Below are 25,790 nucleotides of genomic sequence, written 5' to 3'. Positions count from 1 at the left end.
CCACACACATAACTATTTTTTTCCCCTTTATTTATAAGTGATCACATTCCCTCTGTTCTCAGCTGCATAAGAGCTGGGGAGGAGAAGCAGCAGCAGCACACTGATCTTCCTAGTATAAGGCCGTGCCGTAAGGGGGCCATGTCAGGTCAAGTCTGATCATTGGAGGAGAGCAGGCCGAGTTCCCAGCATAGCTACAGAACTGACCACGTTCAGTTTTTAATAGAAAAGCAGAGGGACTGGCAGGGACACCAGGGATTTCACACAAAGGAAGCAATACAAAAAAGAACAGGATACTTTTTCATACAAGTACATGGTACAGCAGGCACATATCTGGAAAATGAAATGTTTGGTTTACATACTCTTTAACCACCTCCCGCACTATAGCCTAAAGACGACTACAGTGTGGGCTAACATTGCCGGGAAGGAGTCTATGGACGTCCTCCTGAGATCACGCATCGACAGGGATCTGGGATCGCTCTGTCCTTTGGACACAGCTGATCACAGATCGGGGTAAAGAGCCAATCACAGCAGCTCTTTACCATGAGACCAGCTATGTCCAATCACAGCGTAAACAGTATTTGCCGGTTATCGGCAGTCCTCTCACGCTAAAAATTTTAACTAATTTTATAACAGAAACGCAGAAAACTTTTTTCAACATTTGTCTTTTATTGTTTTATTTTTTGCTAAATATATAAAAAAAAAAAAAAACAGTGGTGATTAAATACCACCAAAAGAAAGCTCAGTCTCAAAAAAATGCTAAAAATTATGTTTGGGTACAGTGTTGAATGATCACGCAATTGTCATTCAAATTGACATCACTGAGATCTGACAATTGGCAAGTGGTTAAGCTGCAATGGATGTGGGTGTATCAAAGCCAACGCCATGATGCTGTGCACTGTGGTGTGGCAAAGATGTTCACCCTGCTGGACATGATCTATTTAACTAAATAGGGCTGTGCTGTAACTGCCCCATGGTGTACAGGGTTTTAGAAGTTAAAAGAGGTGGTGAGAAGGCAACATAATGCCTTTTCGCTGCCTGTCAAATGCTTTCTGAAAAGCAATTTGCCACATTGTTCTTCAGAGGGAAAGGCGCAATGTCTTCATAGTTTCACAATATTTCTGTGTGTCTTCATTCACAGAAAAATATCTCTCTGGTAAAGTGCTATCCTGTAACATTGCAACAAAACATTAAAACCTAAAAAAACAATTCCAAATTTAAATTGGTACTAAACGCAAAGCCAAAAATGTAATATATTACAGCCTACCAGTCATTAGATGTGGTGGCTGCATTAGTTTTAATTTTTGTAGGCTTTTTCCCTTCGGTTTTCACCTGGTAATCTGGCCAGTAACACTCCTGATGTGTTACAGTGTCTCCATTCTGCATGAAGGAGCTCAGGGATACCTTTAAACAGCAGTATTGTTAATCCGAGGGGAGGGGAGGCCAGCAGATTTCCTATACATGTGCAAAGAACGTTTCAAGTCTCTAATAACAGCTGTCTTTACACATGAGTAGGGAAAGCTGTGCATGCACAAATGTTCTGGGGGCATCCCATGCCCATGCATATATCCTGCAGGGCTCAATGGGACACATAGCCCTGCTGCAGAATGGTCGGGGGGGAAAAATTTTTTTATTTCAGTGCATCTGAAAGTATTCACAGCGCTTCACTCTTTCCACATTTTGTTATGTTACAGCCTAATTCCAAAATGGATTAAAGTCATTATTTTCTTCAAAATTCTACAAACAATGCCCTCTAAATGACAACGTGAAAAAAGTGGTTTCAAATCTTTACAAATTTATAAAAAAAAATAAAAAATAAAATAAAAAAATTCCCAGCCTTTGCTCAATACTTTGTTGAAGCACCTTTGGCACCAATTACAGTCTCAAATCTTTTTGAGTATGATGCAACACGCTTGGTACACCATTCTTCTTTGCAGGACCTCTCAAGCTCCATCTGGGGAGCGTCAGTGCACAGTTATTTTCAGATTTTTGAGATGTTCAATCGAGTTCAAATCTGGGCTACTCAAGGACATTTAAAGAGTTGTCACATAGCCAGTCCTTTGTTATCTTGTCTGTAAGTTTAGGGTCGTTGTCCTGTTGGAAGATAAACCTTTGCTCCAGTCTAAGGTCCAGAACACTCTCAAGGATGTCTCTGTACATTGCTGCATTCATCTGTATCTCAATCCTGACTAGTCTTCCACACCACCTCCTGCCACTGAAAAACATCACAGAATCATGCTGCCACCACCATGCTTCACTGTAGGGATGGTATTGGCCAGGCGATGAGCGGTGGTGCCTGGTTTATTCCAGACATGACACTTGCCATTCAGGCCAAAGAGTTCAATCTTTGTTTCATCAGATCAGAGAATTTTGTCTCTCATGGTCAGAGTCCTTCAAGTGCCTTTTGGCAAACTCCAGGCGGGCTGTCATGTGCCTTTTACTGAGGCGTGTCATGGCAAAGGCTGTGAATACTTATGTATATGTGTTTTTTTTTTTTGTTTTTTTACTTTTAATAAATTTGCAAAGATTTCTTTCACATTGTCATTATGAGGTATTGTTTGTAGAATTTTGGGAGGAAAATAATAAATTTTATCTATTTTGGAATAAGGCTATAACACAACAAAATGTGGAAAAAGTGAAACTCTGAATACTTTCTGGATGCACTGTATATCCAATTGTGAGAGGGACAGGGGCAGGGCAATACAAGACCTAGTTTAAAGGTGAAGATCTGCCTTAACAGACCTTTTAATTTCTAAAAAGCAGTATCTCTCACAAAAAGAAGAAACCTGCTGTGTATTTGATTATAAAAAATGACACCCACCCAGCGTCATGACCAGTTACCTGTAAGGTTTTATCAGCTCCACAGGATGCAATTTTCTGTCTGTCATGGGAAAAGCACGCATTATACACTGCCTCTGTGTGAGGGCGCACTGCCAGGCTGGCCAAGTTCTTCATAGTTTGTTTGTTTCTGAAAATCAAAGGGTCATTTCGATTAATTTAACATTCAAGACCACAGATGAATTGGAAATGCACATTTCAGTCTTTTGGTACACATTTTTTCTGCAGCTTTACAATTATCTATGTCAAACAAGTATTTACACTTCATCTGAAACATTTCCCCACAGATATTTCTCCCATTCAACTCTGTTGAAAATGAATGTGGCATTGTTACAGTGTGTTGCAAAATGGAGCTTTTACTGCTTAGCTGTACAGGTAGGATTTGCCAGTCAAACCAAGTTGAAGCTTTTTTTAGATCCTACCTGTGATCGATATGTACTAACACATGGCTGTGTAAATGGGAATTTTACATCCATGTTCAATAGGTCATCTTGTGTTCAATACTTACATCCAGTTCACATAGAGTGCTCCATGCTGAAGCTCATTCTTGGCTTGGCAAATAGATTGCTTGTATACCATGGAGTCATCAGCCTGAGAAAGACCCAACTGAATGAGGTTTATGTGAGAATTCTGTCCCAGGAGATGGCCATTCACAGACAGAAACTCTTGAAAATCTTCCCGTGTTTTGCTGTCCTGTAAAATTCAAACAAAAACGTTAAAATAAAACAAACATACATTTCTATGAAATGGTAAGGCAAAAATATGTTGTTTTAAATGTAATGCCTAACTACAGATAAACACAGAGTTGACTCAAAATGCCTTTACATATGTCTTTACTATAATCGCATTATAACTCGCCGGATCAATAAAAAACAGCTGTCATTCGGTCAGTGTGTACAGCAGTCGGTTCGACCGGCTTCTGTTGGACAAGCATGCTGGAAAACCAGCAGTCGACCTGCTCCCGATCAGAGCTCTCAGCCAACGGCTGAGAGCGCTGACCAGAGTGTTATGGCGGAACACAATAGCACAGCAGGGAAGATTGATGTATTTACATTGGATTGTTAGTACAGCGGCTCCATTTTATTTTTTTTATTTATATATTTTTTTTGAGTTAGCACAACAATCTTTATTTGGATAGTTGGTCAACACCTAGGGGCGAGGGCACAACTATGTGGGGCACCCAGTCTGAGCACGGATGTATATTTGAGCATGAGCACTTGTGAACATCACTTGTATTGGGACTGTCTAATATTAGTCCATAATGTCATTTGTTCATTAATGTATAAACCAATATTTCTAGTGCAGTTCAATAATTTTTTATATCATCCTTATAGTCTTTGACCAACCAGCTTCAGGGACATCTCTTATATGTATGCACTCCAAGAAATGGATTTTATCAGCATGTCAAAAATCCTATTTTATTATTAATACAGTACAGGACACAGGAGCTTTAGTCTTTATTCAAAGGATGTCCAAGAGCAGTCCAATCAAAGGGTGACAGAGTAATATTATTATTATTACGTTAATAGACCCATGTAACAAATGGGTCAAGAAGGGCTCAACAGAATTCAGAGAGCATCTTGTAGCACCTTATGCCCTAAAATGGCATCAAACTCCCCTAAACATCTACCTGGTAAAAAACTTAAATGTGCAAACCGAAAAGTGTTGCAAATCTGAGAAACAGAGGCCTGATGCTTAAAAGCCCATAAAGCACCAACAGATCTGATACAGAAAAGGGGAAACCCTATCCTTTAGATCAGACCTCAAATGATGACTTGTCTAATCCAACTAGCAATGATATAGCATGGAGCAGGAAGCCCCCTGTGGGAACACTCAGGAATAACAGAGAGGGAATCAGACTGTCTCAAAGATGATGTAGCCAGGAGGTAGACTTTCACATCTTTTTCCATGTCATGACAGTGGAAAGAAATTTCCTTAGGATGTTTTAAGCAGGACAAGAAAGGAGGCAAGGACGATGTCCTGGTTGTAGTAGGGGGAGGAAACCACCTTAGGGAAGAAGAAAGAGGCTTTCGGTCACAGGACAGCCTTATCCTTGTGTAATTGTAGGAAAGGCTCTATACAGGTTATGGCCTCTAATGCCCTGAACACACAGTCGGACTTTCCGATGGAAAATGTGCGATTGGAACGTGTGGTCGGAAAATCCGATCTTTTGTGGGCTCCATCTGACTTTTTACATCGGAATTTCCGACGAACAAAGTTTGAGAGCAGCATCTAAAATTTTACGACAACAAAATCTGATCATTTAAATTCCGACAGACAAAGTGCCATGCATGCTCAGAATAAATTAAGAGACGAAAGCTATTCAGATAAAAAAACCTTCTGTGTGCAGCAGCCCCCCTAATACTTATTTGAGCCCCATCTCGATCCAACAATGTTGTACAAAAGACTCGGTTGTCCTAATTTCTCCCTTCCGATTGGCTGAGAGACAGTAGTGGGCACCATTGGCCCGCTGCTGTCAAAGTCTGTTAGTCCATGGGAAGAGAGGGGACGGGGTGGAGCCGCAGCTCAGCTCGCGTGCCCCCAGAGCAAACTGCTTGCTCTGGGAGCACTCGGCAGAAGGGAGGGGCCAGGAGCGCAGGCGAGGGATCATAGAAAAGGAAGATTGGGGTTGCTTTGTGCAAAACCACTGCACATAGCAGATAAGTATAACATGTTTGTTTAGGGTTTTTTCTGTTCAAAAAATTTTTTGGATCACTTTCAGTACAGTAGTTGCTATGCTTTTCGACACTATTTGCACTTGTTTATATGCCACATGGGTTCCCTAAAATTGCCCAATCTTGGTAAGACCTTCCCAACGTAACCCCTCTTGGGGACTGACCCAACCCTGTTAAGCTCTTTGCTCCTCTGTAACCTATTGAGGAAGGTTTTCTACAGAAATGGATGGTCCTTTGTGGTGAATTCTTGTCTTGACAAGATATTAATGGTCCCCGTAGAGTATATTCCTGTGTCAAGGAATACCAGCGGACAAAGGGTTGGGGGATCTCCTTAAGCCCCTATTTTTCTTGTGCATTAAGCCAAAAAGAAACTGTGCTTCATGCCAGACCCAGATCTTAGACTACCACTCCCACTATTTTCCAATACGGAATAAATACAAACTAGAAAACAAAAAATCGTGCACTGTCTGTTTTTTAAAATTAATAGGTAAATAAATCTTATCACAAAGTGCTAATGTGTACTACTTTGCCAATAATTCATGTTTAACCAGTTCCCGACCGGCACACGACGATGTACGTCGGCCAAGATCATGCCCATTAAATCAGACATGTTGGTAGAAAAACTCCACCCTAGATAGGAGGAAGATGGTGCAGCTGAAGGGCCATCAGAGTGCCCAGACAAAGGCGGTTAATCAGACTGGAGGCAATTTTTTGAACAGAGGGTACTAGAGTCATATGGCAAGAGACTACCCACTCAAACCACCTTGTGTTCCTGGAACCCTGGAGATGTTCAGAGATCACTGTACTGTGGGAGCCAGGGAAATTAGGTTTCGACCAAGAGATGTGCAGCAAAATAACACTCACACATGCAGTGAAGCCACTGAGGATGTGGCACAGCAGCTCTGTGACAGACCACTGGGAAAATGGTGCCAATTTTAAACTATCAGCACTTCCGCTCCTTGGCTGTGATGCCTAGGAGAACAAGCACCTTCAGACAGCTTTGAAAGCAAAACTATGTATTAAGCATGGCAGATATCACACTTTTGGCCGAATTTAACAAGCCAGGCATTATCCCAGTTTCATGCCGTAGAATGGGCATACTCCTGAAGTGGTCTTCGGGGATCAGGCTCCACTGCTGGCAGACCAGGGCCCTGGACCTGTATAACACCTTGCATCCAACATAATACAATGCATTACGTGTCAGGGTGAGTGGCCAAGCAGAATCTAGTGCCCAAAGTAACATTACGGGTAAGCTCTGCATCTTCTCCATGAAAACAGTAAAACACTAAACACAATCATTACATGTATTAACCACACACTTATCAAAATTCTGTATTTCTTATAGAAGTCCGCTGAAATTGTGCTCAACTCCAACCACAAAATAAAAAAATAAAAAAACAAGGGAACTGGTTAGTGAGTGGAGCTAAGCAAACTACTAAAACAGCTAATTAGTGATGAAACAGCCTTACCGAATTGAGAAAAAACGCTCTCTATACTGGGGAAAAGAGTTGGCACTGGAGCACCAAGAAATGGTTTGCGGGACTCTGGGCAACAGTCATAAATCACTTGTTTTTTGGACTTGTGATGAAAGTAAATAACAAAAAAAAAAAAATGTTCTGTTCTAAAAGGCAATGCTGTAATTCACAGTATTTTAGTTGCCATTTAGCTCACATCAGCTTCTCAACATAACTATATTTCATGTACACTAGGTCAAAATAAATGCTTGTGCCAGAAAAAAAAAAAAAAAAAGCAGCTTTTAGGTTATGAGTTTATTAGCAGAATTAATGCCCCTTTTGCAATAACAATATTATGTACCTGTACTTAATTTACTGTATGCCTAAACACAAACATACGTTTGTAGCAGTTTCATATTCAGTTAATATTCCCTACACTTTATTTAGTCTACTGCATTGTCTGGATCTCTTCTACAATCATCTGCTTTGCTGGAAATGCTTTACCTGCTTATCAAGAATGTCCCGGTAACGTACAAACTCATGAATGAGATGTGCTGGCCCATATAAACCCATCTTAGATTTTAACCAGTCCAGAGAAAACAGAAGAGAAGAGAGGTCCTGGAAAAATTGGAAAAAAATCTGAAACAAACTATTTACCTTTTAACATTATACAACAAAATGAACACAAGTATTAAAACAGATACTCAAAACGTGAACCTAGAGTTTGTTACAGTGTAGCTAGGTAAGATGGAAGTATCGCTTTTTATTTTTTTACAGTATTCAATTCCTAATGGGACAAAGCACATGTCACTGTCAGATAGGACACCTCATCCTCAGTGCACAGCTGCTGGACACAGCAGCTTGCAAGGAGAAAGCTGTTGTGCTAGCGAGCGCCTGTCTCTGGCTCCCAGTACAGGGCCGAGGCTAGCCTGTGTCGGCCTCACCCTCCTCAAGTCGGTGCTTGTTTGGAAAAGTACTGAGGGCTGGAAAGAGGTGCTGACTAGCAAAGCAGTCGTTCCCTTGCTAGCCGCGATGTCAGGTGGCTGTGCACCCAGAGAGGAGGTGCCCTGTCAAACATTACAGCTAGTGTAACAGGGCACCTAGAAAAGATGTAAACAAAAAAAAGGTAAAAGGATCAGAAATACCTTTTTTCAGGAGAAAATGCTGTGTCAGGCTCTCTTCACTGCTAACTGCATGTGTGAAAATCTAGGGAATTGGTCACATGCACGCCGATAAAAAAAAAAAAAAAAAAAAAAAGGTCAGCAAATCTAAACTCTGACCCTCGCTTTCTGGAGAGATCACATAACCAAGTGTCTAGGTCAGTGATGGCGAACCTTGGCACCCCAGATGTTTTGAAACTACATTTCCCATGATACTCAACTACACTGTAGAGTGCCTGAGCATCATGGGAAATGTAGTTCCAAAACATCTGGAGTGCCAAGGTTCGCCATCACTGGTCTAGGTTAACACACACACACACACACTCACACTCACACTTCTGGAAATGTATTTTTATTTATCCCATTAAGATTGTTAAAGCTTTAAAATAAAATTTTAGCAGATGACAACTTTATTAGAGCTTATGGTATTTCTATTTAATGCAATACTTAAAACATAAAAAGTAGGTATTACTGGTATGGTGTAAAACACAGGACAATCCTAGTACTTATTGAACTTACTTCAAAATACATACTGTGGGTGGAGGTCTTTTTTAAACTAACACAATTTAGAGGGCTTCTTTAGCATTTGGACTATTAAATAGCTAGAATACCCAAAGTTAATCACATCCTCAGCATTAGAAATAAGCATTAGAAATAAAATAGGTTCACATATTGTTTAATGCCATTAATAAGACTCCTTGTATACCTGCTAAAATGTATTTGTAAATTTACCTACTTTAGGCATATTAGCCTGGGCCATGTGGTATGCTAGGTAATGGTACCAGTATGCACAATCTTCTTGTTCCATAGTAGGAAGCTTACGAGAATAGTATTTTTGATACTGATGTACAAGTTTGGCATGGAGAGCCTGAAAAACGGGGGGAAAAAAAAAAAAAAAAGGAGGAAAGTCAAATAATATTAAAGCTGAACTTGATTCACAACCTAAATATATTGTCGGCAATATTTGTCCAATGCATATTGTAAACAGTAGCCTAGGTGCAAAAAAAAATCCTATTACGTTTGTATACAACAGACAATATTTTGCAGATGCTCTAGCAGGGAGATTTTTTAGCATGGTCCCTTTAGTATCAGGGTTACGGGATGGCTGAAACACCCAGCTATTTGATGGTGACTGACTCAACAGTAATAACAAAGCAACATGTGTTTATGACCCCCTCCCCTGCATTTTTGACTAACATGGCAATAGTCGATTTAGGAAGTTGAGGGTCTTAAAAGCAGTCATGTGGTCAAGTAAGGCCCTGTTCACACATATTCTAGTGACCTGCATTTTACTGCACTTCAAGAATGAAAGTATCGGTAGTTGTAAAGGCAGAACGTTTTTTTTTAATATATATTCTTCTGTGTGTAGCAGGCCCCCTAACACTTACCTGAGGTCCCTCTCTGTCCGGCGATGTCTATCAGTGTCTCTGCCATCCAAGATTCTCCCTCCTGATTGGCTAAGACACAGCAGCTGCACCATTAGCTGCTGCGATGTCAGAGTCAGCTAGCCAATCAGGGGGGAGAGGGGGTGGGGCCAGTCTCCATATCTGAATGGAAACACAGAGCTGTGACTCAGCTTGAGTGCCCCCCATAGCAAGCTGCTTGCTGTGGGGGCACTGAACAGGAGGGAGTGGTCAGGACCACAGAAGAGGAGGATCTGGGCTGCTCTGTGCAAATTCACTGCAACAGAGCAGGCAAGTATAACATGTTTGTTATTTTTATAGGGGGGGGGGGGGGGAGAGAGAACACGACACTTTACAATCACTTGAAGTTCACAACAAGGACACATAGAAAAAAAATGTTTTCTACTTGTCCTGTTCACACCACAAGGCTGATGCAGTGCGTTAAAATGATACATGTATGCATTTTAATGCAATCCATGTAAATGCACATCAATGCAATGCAAGTTTATTGAGGGGAAAAAAAAAGCTCATTATTTTGTACAACAAAGACCCATGTGGCAGCCATCTTTGAGGGGAAGTAGAGAGTGTGCAGTGGAAATCTGGCTAGTGATGTGTCTCAATGGCAGGGTTTATAGAAATAAATGAGTGACATTGTAAACCCTGGTTCAAAACTTCCTTTTACTCTCACGTTGTGTGAGCAATGGATGCATTCAAAAGCACACAGTTTGGCTTGCCTCAATTTCCTCATCCACATCATCCATATAGCTGGCACAATCACAATGATTACTGCATGTTCAGGCCCTAAGTGGTGATGTAGCAGCTTCAGTCTGTAGACCACTCCACTGCTGCATTTTTCAAGATATGCTGATGCACAAAACTCAGGAGTTCATTGTAACCACTAAAAACAGGTATTTACATTTGAATAAAAATGAATTCACATTTGGGAATGGTGCTACTTAAGCTATCTCCTGTTATACACTATATGATCAAAGGTTGGTGCATACACATCAAAATTATCGAGTTCAGGTGTCAACGCAAGGTATTGATAATGCTACAGCATGCAAAAATTTCCGACAACTGACGCTTGCAAACTTGTGGCATCAGTTTATGTTCATGTGCACAAAGTCAGGTCTATAAAGGCATGGTTTCACCAGTTTCATGCATAAGAATTTAATTAGCCTCTCCACCATGATCCCAACCCTATTGAGCACCTATGCAATATTTGTATGACCCCTCTCCACACTAATGCTCGGGTTCACACCTAAGCGTTTAGTGCATTTTGCAGAAACACACTACAGTCCATTTAACATTGTTTTCATATAGGAAACATTCACATCTATGTATTTTTTGCATTTTTGAAAAGGGTCAGGGACTTTTTAAAAATAAAATAAAAACTGCTTTTTTTTGGTTCAAAAGATTTCAATGGAGAAGCTACAGAAAATCATGCAGTACTTTTTTGCCATGATTTTACTGCAATTTGCATTTCTTTAATCTGCCCAGCAACAAAATTGGGCAAAAAAAAAAAAAAGGCATAAAAATAATGCAAAGTGCAAAACGCGTGTGACGGGAGGGCACATAGAACCCAGAATCCCTTGGAAAGGTTGGGAAACCCATGTTTCAGCTCCCCATACAACTCTTATGTCTAAGTCACCCTGTGCCTTCCTGGTACAGGGTGAGTGAAAAAATATATTCTAAGACTATTCTTAGGTTGTTAATTCTGAATACACAATCCTTGAAAGAGCCGATTACATTGACCTCCAGAGACGGACTGTCTGGTCACCTAGGCTGCCTTAAGTGCTAGGGTAATTAATATGTTAATTGTGTAATTGTATTTTAAGTTGTTGCTATAGGGGTGGGGGGAGTATCCATGAGCAGCCATACCTCGTTATCTACCCCTTGTGTAAAATGTGTATAAAAGTCTGGATTCTGTCCAATAAAAAGTTCAAGATTCTACAAGCTATTTTCGGCTAGACTTGTATTCAATGCAGCTATGATAATATCTCTCTCTGATAGTGAGATTGGAGGAAGCGGGATGTACTGACGGAAGCACTCAGAGTGTGGGATCGGATCCGTCACATTGGTGGCAGCAGTGGGATGCTTCCTGCAGTCTGGGACATCAAAACGTCCACTGGGATCCAAGATCGGGATAGCAGACTTAGGTCACCCCAGCGGAGATATGAACCTGGCATCAGAGTTCCCGGGGGTGCTGCGGATCGTCCAGGACTGTGTCTGAGGATGAATACCTGGAGCTCAGGCAGCGGATTCGGGTGGAGCTTTGGATTGGAGCCCTCCAGCTCGCTGGTATAAAACAGGGAAAGTGCTTTCCAACCCAAGAGCAACGGGCCAGTGACCAACGGGCATTGCGGATGGCATTCCTGGGAGCACGGCCCCAGGAGCAATGGGTGACTGATTTGGACAGGCTGGTCCAGCATGAGATAGAGCTGGACAATCATTATCGGGCTCTGCAATGGCATGCAGAGCAGGGATATTTAGGGGAGACAACAGAATGCTCTCCGGAGGGATATGACTTTGGAGGCCCTGGATTGCTGTGGGAGAGCCTTACAGATCATTTTGTGTTTGGCGATGAAGGGGAACCTACCCTTGAGGACCTGCGAGAATATAGAGAGGCTATGCTCGGTCTTGCAGGGGTCTCAGAGCTTAAACCTGATCTGGACCGTTCGCTAAGGAACAGCATCTGGAAAGGGCATACAGGAAATTGCTAGAACACGTTCAGCAGCATGTCAGAGAATCGGCAGTGGAAACTCCGGAGATTGTCGTCCCCAAACCTGAAGTGCTGACAACAGGGCAGAGTTCTGCTAACTTCTGCCCAGCACCAACAGTGGCTTTGGCCTTCTTGAGAGAAGAGGTAGTCGGCCTTTCTCCCACAACACTGACAGGGACATGTGATTTTCTGCCAGCAGCATCTATGGAGTTACAACAAACTTCTCCAGCTGAAGATCTGGTAACTGAACAGAGGGCCCAAGACCTCTGTCCCACACTTTTAGCAATTCCAGACTGGGGATTTAATAGACGTTTCTGTAGAGGAGGAACCACCTAGCAAACCCCCAGCAGAAGTGCTGGCAACTGGATAGAGGGTCCAAGACCTCTGCCCCACACCTGCAGAAATTCTGGAGGCTCAGGGTGAGGGGGTGGCAGTCTATCACGAGCTGCAGAACAGAATCCATGGAGAGAATGCAGTCGTCGCCTCACAACTGCAGCTTGATCTGGTGTCAGTGGATGGGCCTGTGGTCTCCACTAACAGAACACCAGCAGAAGTGCTAGCAACCGGGCAGAGTGCTACCAACCTCTGCCCAGCACCGGCAACAACTGCGAAGTTCCAGGGAGCTGGGGCAGTCAGGCTTTCTCCCCAACAGTTAGCTGGAGCAGATGATGTACGGAAGCTCCTACGTCCAGCTGAACTGCTGGCAACGGAGCAGAGCGCTCCTGGCCTCTGCCCACAACAAACAGAGGACAGATTTCCGGTAAAGGTGGAGGGGACTTCACTCTTCACCTGTATACCCCAGGGATTCTGGACAGTAGGCCCAGATGCCCAACAGCATGACAGACTGAGCCCAACCACCCTGTCTTCTCTCCTGCGGCTAAAGGGACTCCGGGGAGCAGGACTGGTCTGCACTTCCCCCCAGCAGGGAGTATGTTCTATTAGAGAGGCAGAGGTTGGCTGGGTGACTAGTGCTCTGTTTGGAACACTGTGTGGGTACAGAAATCAGAGGGACTGGAACTATGGACTAACTTCGGAGTCAACCCGTCTGGGGTCTTCTCCTGTGTTAGTCTTCTGCCGAAAGGGGAAGAGATGTGACGGGAGGGCACATGGAACCCAGAATCCCTTGGAAAGGTTGGGAAAACCATGTTTCAGCTCCCCATACAACTCTTATGTCTAAATCACCCTGTGCCTTCCTGGTACAGGTTGAGTGAAAAAATATATTCTAAGACTATTCTTAGGTTGTTAATTCTGAATACACAATCCTTGAAAGAGCTGATTACATTGACCTCCAGAGACGGACTGTCTGGTCACCTAGGCTGCCTTAAGTGCTAGGGTAATTAATATGTTAATTGTGTAATTGTATTTTAAGTTGTTGCTATAGGGGAGGGTGGGTGAATCCATGAGCAGCCCTACCTTGTTATTTACCCCTTGTGTAAAATGTGTATAAAAGTCTGGATTCTGTCCAATAAAAATTTCAAGATTCTACAAGCTATTTTCGGCTAGACTTATATTCAATGCAGCTATGATAATATATCTCTCTGATAGTCAGATTGGAGGAAGCGGGATGTACAGACGGAAGCACTCAATCGGAGTGTGGGATCGGATCCCTCACAACGTGTATACAAAAACAAAGTGCGCTGCAAAAAGCACCGCAGAAACTGATTAAAAGCAATCTGCATAGGTGTGAACTGAGCCTAACAAAGTGATCTCATAAATAAATAAATAAATAAATAAATAGCCAGCATATAAATACTAACAATATATTTTTAAAAATAAAACAGAGAAGTCACTGTGGCTACATAAAATACCCTCTATATGTAAAAAAACAAAACACAAATACATAAGTGCTTAAATACTAGTTGCGCTGTGAAAATAATATGTACACATTGTTTTCACTGCACTACTAGCAATTAAGAACTTTTGTATTTGTTTATAGTTTTTTTTTTTGTTGTTGTTTTTTTGTTTTTGTTTTTTACACACGAGATGCAATAATATATTGAAATGCAGATTGATGGGCACCAACTCCCACAGACATACAAAAAAAACACACCTTTCCCAGAAAAGTGCTTTCAGGATGGCCAACAAGCTCATATAGCTGTGAAAAAAAAACTTTTGTACAGGTACTATATCTCCTAAATGCCCAGGAGCCAGCTTTAAAATGACAAGCACTACTTCATACAGAAATAAATAGTTGTGTTTTTTCAATGCTATATAATATTGATAATAAGATTACTGCAGCTAATTCATACAGGCAACTGAACCCGGTTCCTCTCTGTAAGAAAATCCAGTTGCAAATCATGCAAGTAATACAGGAACGATCTTCCATTGCGATCACAGTATAGTAATGATTTGTTGACAAACTCCTGTAGCATGTCCTCTACATCCTCACTCTCCATGTCCCACAAGATGCACAGAACCTGCAAGTAAAGTCAGGGGGTTAGCTATATAGTGCAGAAAGATTCCATCAGAATAATGACAATCCATCCATATCCCCCCATAGTTCCAACTATGATAAGCATGTAAAAAGTAAGAAAAAAAAAAAAAAGGTTTCCGCAATGCCAGCAGCCTCAGTAATTTACAAGACAAAAAAATAATTTAACAACACTAGGGAGCTCCCTATCCTGGAAGATTCTTGGGAACAGTTATCAGATAATAAAAATCAGGTTTTCCCTAATCACCCTCAAGGATGGTTTACTAGAGAGATTATGTAATAGGTTACCAAGGGTGCGATCACTGTTGAAAAAAAACTTTCCTCCCAAAAAGCCAGATTTTGACTGGAGCGTCAGAACGGTAGGATTTCATGAATAAGTGTTTAGGTTTGATCATATGCCTGCCTTGCATATCTGCTTTGCTGAAGCACCATCTTTTTCTGCTCAGGATGTTGACAGCGTTCTTGTGGGGTGAGCAGTAATGCATAGAGAACAAGGCTTGTTTGCATATGCATAGTTATAGCTGAGATCTGTATGTATCCACTGGGCCATGGTGAATTTTAAAGCTTTTCTTCCTTTTTTGGGACCAATAGAAATAAAATATAGGGCACGCGATTTTCTGAAGTCGCTATTGTGATCTATGTAACAAAATATGCTTTTGCGTACATTAAAGTCTTGTTCACACCAGCCACTACACTGCAACGCAGTGACTGGTGCGCAGTGTGGTCTGGCTGGATCAGCACAGCATTGATGCACCAATACCAGAACATTGCAATGTTCTGGATAGGTTTAAAGGGTGGCCTTATAAGTCATTCCAAGACAGTTGCAATGTCCCATGGAGGCAATCAGGCATTGAGCTTTAGTTCGAGTAATGCTCTGAAGAAGCATTGCACTAGAATTTATTAAATAAGTTATTGTCCAGAAATATGGATAGTGCAGCCACGTGAACTTGAGGGGGCTGATAGCCAGCCTTTTATCTGCTCTTTTCTGAAAAAAAAATAAAATTTTTAAGGCACTTTCTTAGAGTTGTAATCATTTGATCTGGCCCAGTCCTTTCTGCAGGGTTATTGATGGCTCCTCTACCAGTTGCTTAACCACTTTCAGACCGGACCATTTTGCTGGTAAATGACCAGAGGTCTTTTTACACTTTGGCACTGCGCTGCTTTAACTGGTAATTGCGCGGTCATGCAATGTTGTACCCAAACGAAATTTGCGTCCTTTTCTTCCCACAAATAGAGCTTTCTTTTAAAAGGTATTTGACTGACTCTGCGATTTTTATTTTTTGCGATATAAACGTAAAAAGACCGCAAATTTAAAAAAAAAATGATATTTTCTACTTTTTGTTATTAGAAAAATCCAATAAACTCAATTTTAGTCATACATTTAGGCCAAAATGTATTCAGCCACATGTCTTTGGTAAAAAAAAAGTCAATAATTGTATATTTATTGGTTTGCGCAAAAGTTGTCACATCTACAAACTAAGGTACGTTTTCTGGAATTTACGCAGCTTTTAGTTTACGACTGCCTATCTCATTTCTTGAGGTGCTAAAATGGCAGGGCAGTACAAACCCCCCCAAATGACCCCATTTTGGAAAGTAGACACCCTAAGGAAATTGATAAGTGGCATGTTGAGCCCATTGAATATTTTATTTTTTTGCCTCAAGCGATTGAATAATGACAAAATTATTATTATTTTATTTTTTTTATTTTTTTTACACAAAGTTGTCATTAACCACTTGCCGACCGCCGCACGACGATGTACGTCAACAGAATGGCACGGGCAGGCATAAGGGCTTACATGTACGTCCTTGCCTGCCCGCGGGTCGGGGGCCCGATCGGGCCCCCGCCCGGTGCCTGCGGCGGTCGGTATTCGTTCGGGAGCGATCCCGGACGAGGGGACGGCCATTCATTCATGGCCACCCCCTCGCGATCGCTCCCGACGAATGAAAATGTCCCGTGACATCACTTCCTCTCCTGTAATGTAAACACAGGAGAGGAAGTGATGTAATCTCTCCTCCGTGTCGGTATTTTTCGTTCCGGCACCGAGGAGAGAGCATCGGTGAGTTGCACAAGCACTACACTACACAGTAGAACATGCCAGGCACACTCACACCCCCCCTTTACCCCCCGATCACCCCCCAATTACCCCTGCCCCCCCCCCCCCAGTCACAGTGACACCAATTGCTTTTTTTTTTTTTTTTTTTTGCATTGGTGTCATTTGTGACTGTAATAACTGTTAGGGCAGTTAGGGTTAGCCCCCTTTAGTTCTAATGTGCCCCCCTAACCCCCCCAATAAAGGTTTAACCCAGTGATCACCCCCCCTCGCCAGTGTCACTAAGGCTGGGTTCACATTGCAGCGGTTTATGAGAACGAATGTGATTCGCACCGCACTGCAGTGCAAATCACATCCGATCTCTGTGCGATTCGAGTTCAGCCATACAGATAGTATGGCTGAATTCGTGTCGCACCCGCCGCAAACTCGCACGGGACCCTTTTTTTTGGCCCGCAGCAGAATCGGATCGCATGGGTGTTCACACCATGCGATCCGAGTTTGCAGATCGCACTGCGATATGCGAACTGATCTGGGGGTGTCATTAACATTTCACTGACACTCCCAGCAGTTCGCATAGGGCAGTGTGAACTGCCGCCGGGAGGCATGCGATGCGGGAACCCGCCACGGATTCGTGGCGTTCCCGCATCGCTCCAGTGTGAACCCAGCCTAATAAGCGATCATTTTTCTGATCGCTGTATTAGTGTCACAGGTGACTCTAGTTAGGCAGGTAGGTATTTAGGTTCGCCGCAGCTTTTTATAGCGCCAGGGACCCCCATATACTACCGCATAAAGCCCCCTGATTTCTCCCTAGTTAACCCTTTCACCAGTGATCACCATATAACTGTTACAGGTGACGCTGGTTGGTTAGTTATTTTTTTATAGTTTCAGGGCACCCGCCATTTATTACCCAATAAAGGTTTAACCCCCTGATCACCCGGCGGGTGTCATTTGTGACTGTAATAACTGTTAGGGCAGTTAGGGTTAGCCCCCTTTAGTTCTAAGGTACCCCCCTAACCCCCCCAATAAAGGTTTAACCCCATGATCACCCCCCGTCGCCAGTGTCACTAAGGCTGGGTTCACATTGCAGCGGTTTATGAGCTGAATTCGTGTCGCACCCGCCGCACCCGCCGCAAACTCGCATGGGACCCTTTTTTTGGTCCGCAGCAGAATCGGATCGCATGGGTGTTCACACCATGCGATCCGAGTTTGCAGATCGCACTGCGATATGCGAACTGATCTGGGGGTGTCATTAACATTTCACTGACACTCCCAGCAGTTCGCATAGGGCAGTGTGAACTGCCGCCGGGAGGCATGTGATGCGGGAACCCGCCGCGCATTCGTGGCGTTCCCACATCGCTCCAGTGTGAACCCAGCCTAATAAGCGATCGTTTTTCTGATCACTGTATTAGTGTCACAGGTGACGCTAGTTAGGCAGGTAGGTATTTAGGTTCGCCGCAGCTTTTTATAGCGCCAGGGACCCCCATATACTACCGCATAAAGCCCCCTGATTGCCCTCTAGTTAACCCTTTCACCAGTGATCACCATATAACTGTTACAGGTGACGCTGGTTGGTTAGTTATTTTTTTTATAGTTTCAGGGCACCCGCCATTTATTACCTAGTCTCACTAGTGTACCCCTAAATTTAGGGGTGTCTACTTTCCAAAATGAGGTCATTTGGGGGGGGGGGTTTGTGCCATCTTGGCATTTTATGGCCTTCAAAACTGTAACGCCCTTAGAAAGCCTGAAGGCGGTGCTTGGTTTTCGGGGCCCCGTACGCGGCTAGGCTCTCAAAAAGTCCCACATATGTGGTATCCCCGTACTCAGGAGAAGCAGCAGAATTTATTTTGGGGTGTCATTTCACATATGCCCATGGCATGCGTGAGCAATATATCATTTAGTGACAACTTTGTGAAAAAAAAAAAAAGTTTGTAATTTTCCCGCAACTTGTGGCAAAATATAAAATATTCCATGGACTCAACATGCCTCTCAGCAAATAGCTTGGGGTGTCTACTTTCTAAAATGGGGTCATTTGTGGGGGTTTTGTGCCATCTTGGCATTTTATGGCCTTCAAAACTGTAATAGGTACTGAGGAGTGAAGTCAAATATTTACGCCCTTAGAAAACCTGAAGGCGGTTCTTGGTTTTCGGGGCCCCGTACGTGGCTAGGCTCCCAAAAAGTCCCACATATGTGGTATCCCCGTACTCAGGAGAAGCAGCAGAATTTATTTTGGGGTGTCATTTCACATATGCCCATAGCATTTGTGAGCAATATATCATTTAGTGACAACTTTGTGAAAAAAAAAAAAAAAAAATATTTTTTGTCATTATTCAATCGCTTGAGGCAAAAAAATAAAATATTCAATGGGCTCAACATGCCACTTATCAATTTCCTTAGGGTGTCTACTTTCCAAAATGGGGTCATTTGGGGGGGTTTTGTACTGCCCTGCCATTTTAGCACCTCAAGAACTGAGATAGGCAGTCGTAAACTAAAAGCTGCGTAAATTCCAGAAAACGTACCTTAGTTTGTAGATGTGACAACTTTTGCGCAAACCAATAAATATACAATTATTGACTTTTTTTTTACCAAAGACATGTGGCTGAATACATTTTGGCCTAAATGTATGACTAAAATTGAGTTTATTGGATTTTTCTAATAACAAAAAGTAGAAAATATCATTTTTTTTCAAAATTTGCGGTCTTTTTACGTTTATATCGCAAAAAATAAAAATTGCAGAGGCAATCAAATACCATCAAAAGAAAGCTCTATTTGTGGGAAGAAAAGGACGCAAATTTTGTTTGGGTACAACATTGCATGACCGCGCAATTACCAGTTAAAGCAGCGCAGTGCCAAATTGTAAAAAGACCTCTGGTCATTTACCAGCAAAATGGTCCGGTCTGAAGGTGGTTAAATGATATATTGCTCACACATGCTATGGGCATATGTGAAATGACACCCCAAAATAAATTCTGCTGCTTCTCCTGAGTACGGGGATACCACATATGTGGTACTTTTTGGGAGCCTAGCCGCGTACGGGGCCCCGAAAACTAGGGGTGCACCGAATGGGTTTTTTGGTGCCGAAACCGATACCGAAAATGAAAAATACACTAGGCCGAAAACCGAAACCGATACCGAAACAGCACCGATACCGAAAATGACTGTTTTTAAAAAATATTTTCATACATCAGATGGTCAGAGACTGAGGACATATTACAGGAGCTGGTCAGAGACTGCAGGCATGGTACAGGAGATGGTCAGAGACTGCAGGCATGGTACAGGAGCTGGTCAGAGACTGCAGGCATGGTACAGGAGATGGTCAGAGACTGCAGACATGGTACAGGAGCTGGTCAGAGACTGCAGACATGGTACAGGAGCTGGTCAGAGACTGCAGACATGGTACAGGAGCTGGTCAGAGACTGCAAGCATGGTACAGGAGCTGGTCAGAGACTGCAAGCATGGTACAGGAGCTGGTCAGAGACTGCAGGCATGGTACAGGAGCTGGTCAGAGACTGCAGGCATGGTACAGGAGATGGTCAGAGACTGCAGGCATGGTACAGGAGCTGGTCAGACTGCAGACATGGTACAGGAGCTGGTCAGAGACTGCAGGCATGGTACAGGAGCTGGTCAGAGACTGCAGGCATGGTACAGGAGCTGGTCAGAGACTGCAGGCATGGTACAGGAGATGGTCAGAGACTGCAGGCATGGTACAGGAGATGATCAGAGACTGCGGACATGGTACAGGAGATGGTCAGAGACTGCAGACATGGTACAGGAGATGGTCAGAGACTGCAGACATGGTACAGGAGATGGTCAGAGACTGCAGACATGGTACAGGAGATGGTCAGAGACTGCAGACATGGTACAGGAGATGGTCAGAGACTGCAGACATGGTACAGGAGATGGTCAGAGACTGCAGACATGGTACAGGAGATGGTCAGAGACTGCAGACATGGTACAGGAGATGGTCAGAGACTGCAGACATGGTACAGGAGATGGTCAGAGACTGCAGACATGGTACAGGAGATGGTCAGAGACTGCAGACATGGTACAGGAGATGGTCAGAGACTGCAGACATGGTACAGGAGATGGTCAGAGACTGCAGACATGGTACAGGAGCTGGTCAGAGATTGCGGACATGCTACAGGAGATCAATGCAGCCTCACTGTGCCAGCAGCCTACCAGTGCCCGCCATGTAGCCTGCCTGTGCCTCCCCAGTGCATATAAACATACACATATAAAAACGCGTGTACACACACACACATATAAGACATACAACACACATATAACACATACATGCGCACATACACACTTAACACACATACATATAAACATGCACACACAACATACATATAAACATGCACATACATACATACATATAAACATGCACATATTATATATACATACATATATACATATACATACATACACACATATACATACACACAACACACAGGCATACAAACATATATAGACAGTCTTTTTTTTAAATTGGCAGCTGCAGCTCTTCATTAATCTCCATGCTGGGTACTGCACTCTAGGGGGAGGCAGAGAGCACAGCACACACTGCTAGACGCCTCTGCTTTGGTTTCACTTTCACAGTGAACATCGTGCCCAGCTCCTGCACAGCCGATTTACACATCGGCTGAGGAGACATATGCAGCCACCGCTGTGGAGAGGGGGACTTTAGAGCGAGACCCCACAGGCTGACTGCAGCATAGGTGAGGAGGGAGGGGAGCAGGAGAGCTAAAGATAGGACACCCCCCGTGATGGGCGGCACCGGGGGGCGGGGCCAAGCCCCGCCCCATTTTAGGCACCAGTATCGGCGGAAATTCTCTTTCGGCTTTTTGCCGAAAGGGGCATTTTCGGCCGATATGTTTCGGCGGCCGAAATTTCGGTGCATCCCTACCGAAAACCAAGCACCGCCTTCAGGCTTTCTAAGGGCGTAAATTTTTGATTTCACTTCTCACTACCTATTACAGTTTTGAAGGCCATAAAATGCCAAGATGGCACAAAACCCCCACAAATGACCCCATTTTAGAAAGTAGACACCCCAAGCTATTTGCTGAGAGGCATGTTGAGTCCATGAAATATTTTATATTTTGCCACAAGTTGCGGGAAAATTACAAACTTTTTTTTTTTTTTTTTTTTACACAAAGTTGTCACTAAATGATATATTGCTCACACATGCTATGGGCATATGTGAAATGACACCCCAAAATAAATTCTGCTGCTTCTCCTGAGTACGGGGATACCACATATGTGGGACTTTTTGGGAGCCTAGCCGCGTACGGGGCCCCGAAAACCAAGCACCACCATCAAGGTTTTCTAAGGGCATAATTTTTTGATTTCACTTCTCACTACCTATTACAGTTTTGAAGGCCATAAAATGCCAAGATGGCACAAACCCCCCCCAAATGACCCCATTTTGGAAAGTAGACACCCCTAAATTTAGGGGTACACTAGTGAGACTAGGTAATAAATGGCGGGTGCCCTGAAACTATAAAAAAATAACTAACCAACCAGCGTCACCTGTAACAGTTATATGGTGATCACTGGTGAAAGGGTTAACTAGGGGGCAATCAGGGGGCTTTATGCGGTAGTATATGGGGGTCCCTGGCGCTATAAAAAGCTGCGGCGAACCTAAATACCTACCTGCTTAACTAGCGTCACCTGTGACACTAATACAGCGATCAGAAAAATGATTGCTTATTAGGCTGGGTTCACACTGGAGCGATGCGGGAACGCCACGAATCCGCGGCGGGTTCCCGCATCGCATGCCTCCCGGCGGCAGTTCACACTGCCCTATGCGAACTGCTAGGAGTGTCAGTGAAATGTTAATGACACCCCCAGATCAGTTCGCATATCGCAGTGCGATCTGCAAACTCGGATCGCATGGTGTGAACACCCATGCGATCCGATTCTGCTGCGGACCAAAAAAGGGTCCCGTGCGAATTTGCGGCGGGTGCGGCGAATGGCTGAACTCGAATCGCAGAGATCAGATGTGATTTGCACTGCAGTGCGGTGCGAATCACATCCGTTCTCATAAACCGCTGCAATGTGAACCCAGCCTTAGTGACACTGGCGACGGGGGGTGATCACGGGGTTAAACCTTTATTGGGGGGGTTAGGGGGGTACATTAGAACTAAAGGGGGCTAACCCTAACTGCCCTAACAGTTATTACAGTCACAAATGACACCAATGCAAAAAAAAAAATGCATTGGTGTCACTGTGACTGGGGGGGCAGGGATAATTGGGGGGGTGATCGGGGGGTAAAGGGGGGGTGTGAGTGTGCCTGGCATGTTCTACTGTGTAGTGTAGTGCTTGTGCAACTCACCGATGCTCTCTCCTCGGTGCCGGAACGAAAAATACCGACACGGAGGAGAGATTACATCACTTCCTCTCCTGTGTTTACATTACAGGAGAGGAAGTGATGCAATGCTTCACTCCCATTCGTCAGGAGCGATCGCGAGGGGGTGGCCATGAATGAATGGCCGCCTCCTCATCACCGATCGCTCCTGCACGGATACCGACCGCCGCAGGCACCGGGCGGGGGCCCGATCGGGCCCCCGACCCGCGGGAAGGCAGGGACGTACATGTACGCCCATATGCCTGCCCGTGCCATGCTGTCGACGTACATCGTCGTGCGGCGGTCGGGAAGTGGTTAAATAGAAAAAACATTTTCTTCTTGGCCATAGGGGTTCCACAAGGATCACTCTGCACTGTTCTGAAAAATATTCCTGATTACATTCCATTGAAGGCTGGTTTGCGGGAAAACATATGCAAGGTTAAAGTCTCAGTTGTGGGACAGTGCATCTAGGTTGAGCTTTAAAAAAGGTACCCTTAAAAAATAAAAAAGGAGGAATTCTGACACACCTGTAAAATTCCATATCTTGGAGTAGATTACAGAAAAGGGGGATTGGTTCTTAGACCACGAGTAAGTTCATTTCTTTTAAAAAATTTCTTCCATAGGAGTACAAGGCAGCAAAAATGCCAGAAGAAGTGAATAACTTCTCAGAGCAGGGCCAGTCATTATATACAGCCCAAGGGGAACAGATGCATGCACACTGGATTAGGATGTGATAGACAATATACCAGTAATGTTCATAAACAGACCACATAATGTCAATGCATGAAAGTTTAAAGCCTGTCAGGCTACAGGCACGCAAATGGGAGAAGGGGAAACAAAACACTTAAAGTGGATATAAACCCTCACATATATCCAGTGAAGTGAACAGACTCAGATGATACAAAAAGAGATGAAACAAATCTCCCTACATAAGTTTTACATGTATATCTGCTGCCTTCAGCTTTATATACCGTCTTGAAAGTCCACATCCTGTTAAATCTTTCCCTTCCTGTTCCAGCAGGGGAAGGGGAGTCTTGCCATAAACGGAGACAGCTGATTGGAGTAAAGGCACACTACCCTCTCCTCATAGGCAGAGACTTGCAGAGCTGTGCTGTGACTTGACCAGCTGTCTGCTAATCTATATATAGCACCCACTCTTAAAAAAAATTCAGGCTGGTTTGATCACATGGGTTAGAGAACTTGTCAGAAGTAGAGATATGAAGGCCCGGAAAAAAAAAAAAAAAAGTAATAATAATAATAATAATAATAATAATAATAATAATAATTTATAGGTAAAATTCAGAAAAAATATGATTTTCTGTACTCACCGTAAAATCCTTTTCTCTGTAGTTCACCGGCTGACACAGCTCCTTTCTTAGACCATTGGGTTGTTACGCCACCTTCAGGAAAGGACTAGGCATAACATGTTGTTAACATGTGATAATAAAACTAGAACTTTCTAGTTCCACCCAAGGGGCGGTCCCTTAGGCAACAACCCCTCAGCCTGCTATTGCAGCTTCAGTACGTCAACAAGCAGTATAAACAGACAAAAATAGGAGGGGCGGGTGCTGTGTCAGTCAGTGAACTAAAGAGAAAATGATTTTACGGTGAGTACAAAAAAAAAAAAAATCCTATTTTCTCTTACGTTCACCGACTGACACAGCTCCTTTCTTAGACCATTGGGACGTCCCCAAGCACTGCCAAAACGAGAGGTGGGAGAACAGCATAAAAACTTCACCCACAATGGCATGTGGGAACTAGTATAAAAACTTTACCCACAAAAAACAACCGTGTGTGGGAATAACCAAGAACTTTTTTACCCACAAAAAGCAGGGTGCTCCTCAACTGGGAGTCGCTACCTCCAAACCGCATCAGAACTGCGGTAACAAATGCAACAGTGCATTTACTTAAGAAGGTACTTTTTTTTTTTGGGGTAAAAACAAAAAGGAAAAAAACGTAAGTGCAATTGCAATTATACAGCCATCTGCAAAACTTTCCAGCCAAAACAGGCATCAGCCGATGCACTGACATCCACCTTGTAGAATTTGGTAACGGTGTGAACAGACGACCAAGTCGCCACTTTACACACTTGAGCGACAGACGCTTGATGTCCGAAGGCCCAAGACGTTCCAATAACCCTGGTGGAGCGGGCAGTGACCGGAAAGGGGGGCACCTGCCCCTTCAAGGCGTAGGCCTGTACTACAATCTGTCTGATCCACCTGGAAATGGTGGCCGACGAGACCGCCATGCCTTTTTTCGGACCAGCCACGAAACAAAAAAAAAACAAAAAAAAGGAGTCTGACTTCCGAAAGGGAGCCGTAGCAGACAAATACACCCTCAGAGCCCGGACCACGTCCAGGGAATGGAGGGCCACCTCTTTAGGATATGTTGGTTTAAGACACAGAGATAGTAACACAAGGTCTTCATTGATGTGGAACGTAGAAACCACCTTTGGCAGAAAAGAAGGTTGCGGACACAACACCACCTTATCCTTGTGGATAACAAGATAGGGAGACTTGCAATACAAGGCTGCCAGTTCCGAAACCCTCCTGGCCGAAGTAATGGCCACTAGAAAGACCACTTTCTGGGAAAGAATCAGAGGGATCGCTCTGATATTTTCAAATGGTGGTTTTTGAAGCGCCAATAACACCGTTGTCTGACTGGATCCTGATCGGCCCTTGAAGGGTTATCGACCATGTGGAGAAGCATAGCCTGA

At 43.6% G+C, this 25,790-nt stretch overlaps 1 protein-coding gene across 3 annotated transcripts in view; it reads right to left on the bottom strand.

Moving 5' to 3' along the window:
* Positions 1–25,790, bottom strand: part of APAF1 (apoptotic peptidase activating factor 1) — a 175,986-nt gene that overhangs the window by 105,001 nt on the left and 45,195 nt on the right. For 2 of the 3 annotated variants that reach the window (XM_077472319.1, XM_077472318.1), the window contains exons 9-13: positions 14,499–14,666; positions 8,861–8,992; positions 7,469–7,582; positions 3,344–3,528; positions 2,839–2,965 (exon numbers count right to left, since the gene is read on the bottom strand). In XM_077472319.1, the coding sequence (XP_077328445.1) occupies positions 2,839–2,965; positions 3,344–3,528; positions 7,469–7,582; positions 8,861–8,992; positions 14,499–14,666 (726 nt within the window). Of the gene's footprint in view, positions 1–2,838; positions 2,966–3,343; positions 3,529–7,468; positions 7,583–8,856; positions 8,993–14,498; positions 14,667–25,790 lie in introns of those variants that run through there. The other variant, XR_013270814.1, reaches the window with a different exon arrangement.

Source organism: Lithobates pipiens, unplaced genomic scaffold (assembly GCF_037356315.1).
Source record: "Lithobates pipiens isolate NorthernLeopardFrog02 unplaced genomic scaffold, aLitPip1_a1.2 Scaffold_8, whole genome shotgun sequence".
Taxonomy (NCBI): Eukaryota; Metazoa; Chordata; class Amphibia; order Anura; family Ranidae; genus Lithobates; species Lithobates pipiens.
This window is presented reverse-complemented; position numbering and strand designations above follow the sequence as displayed.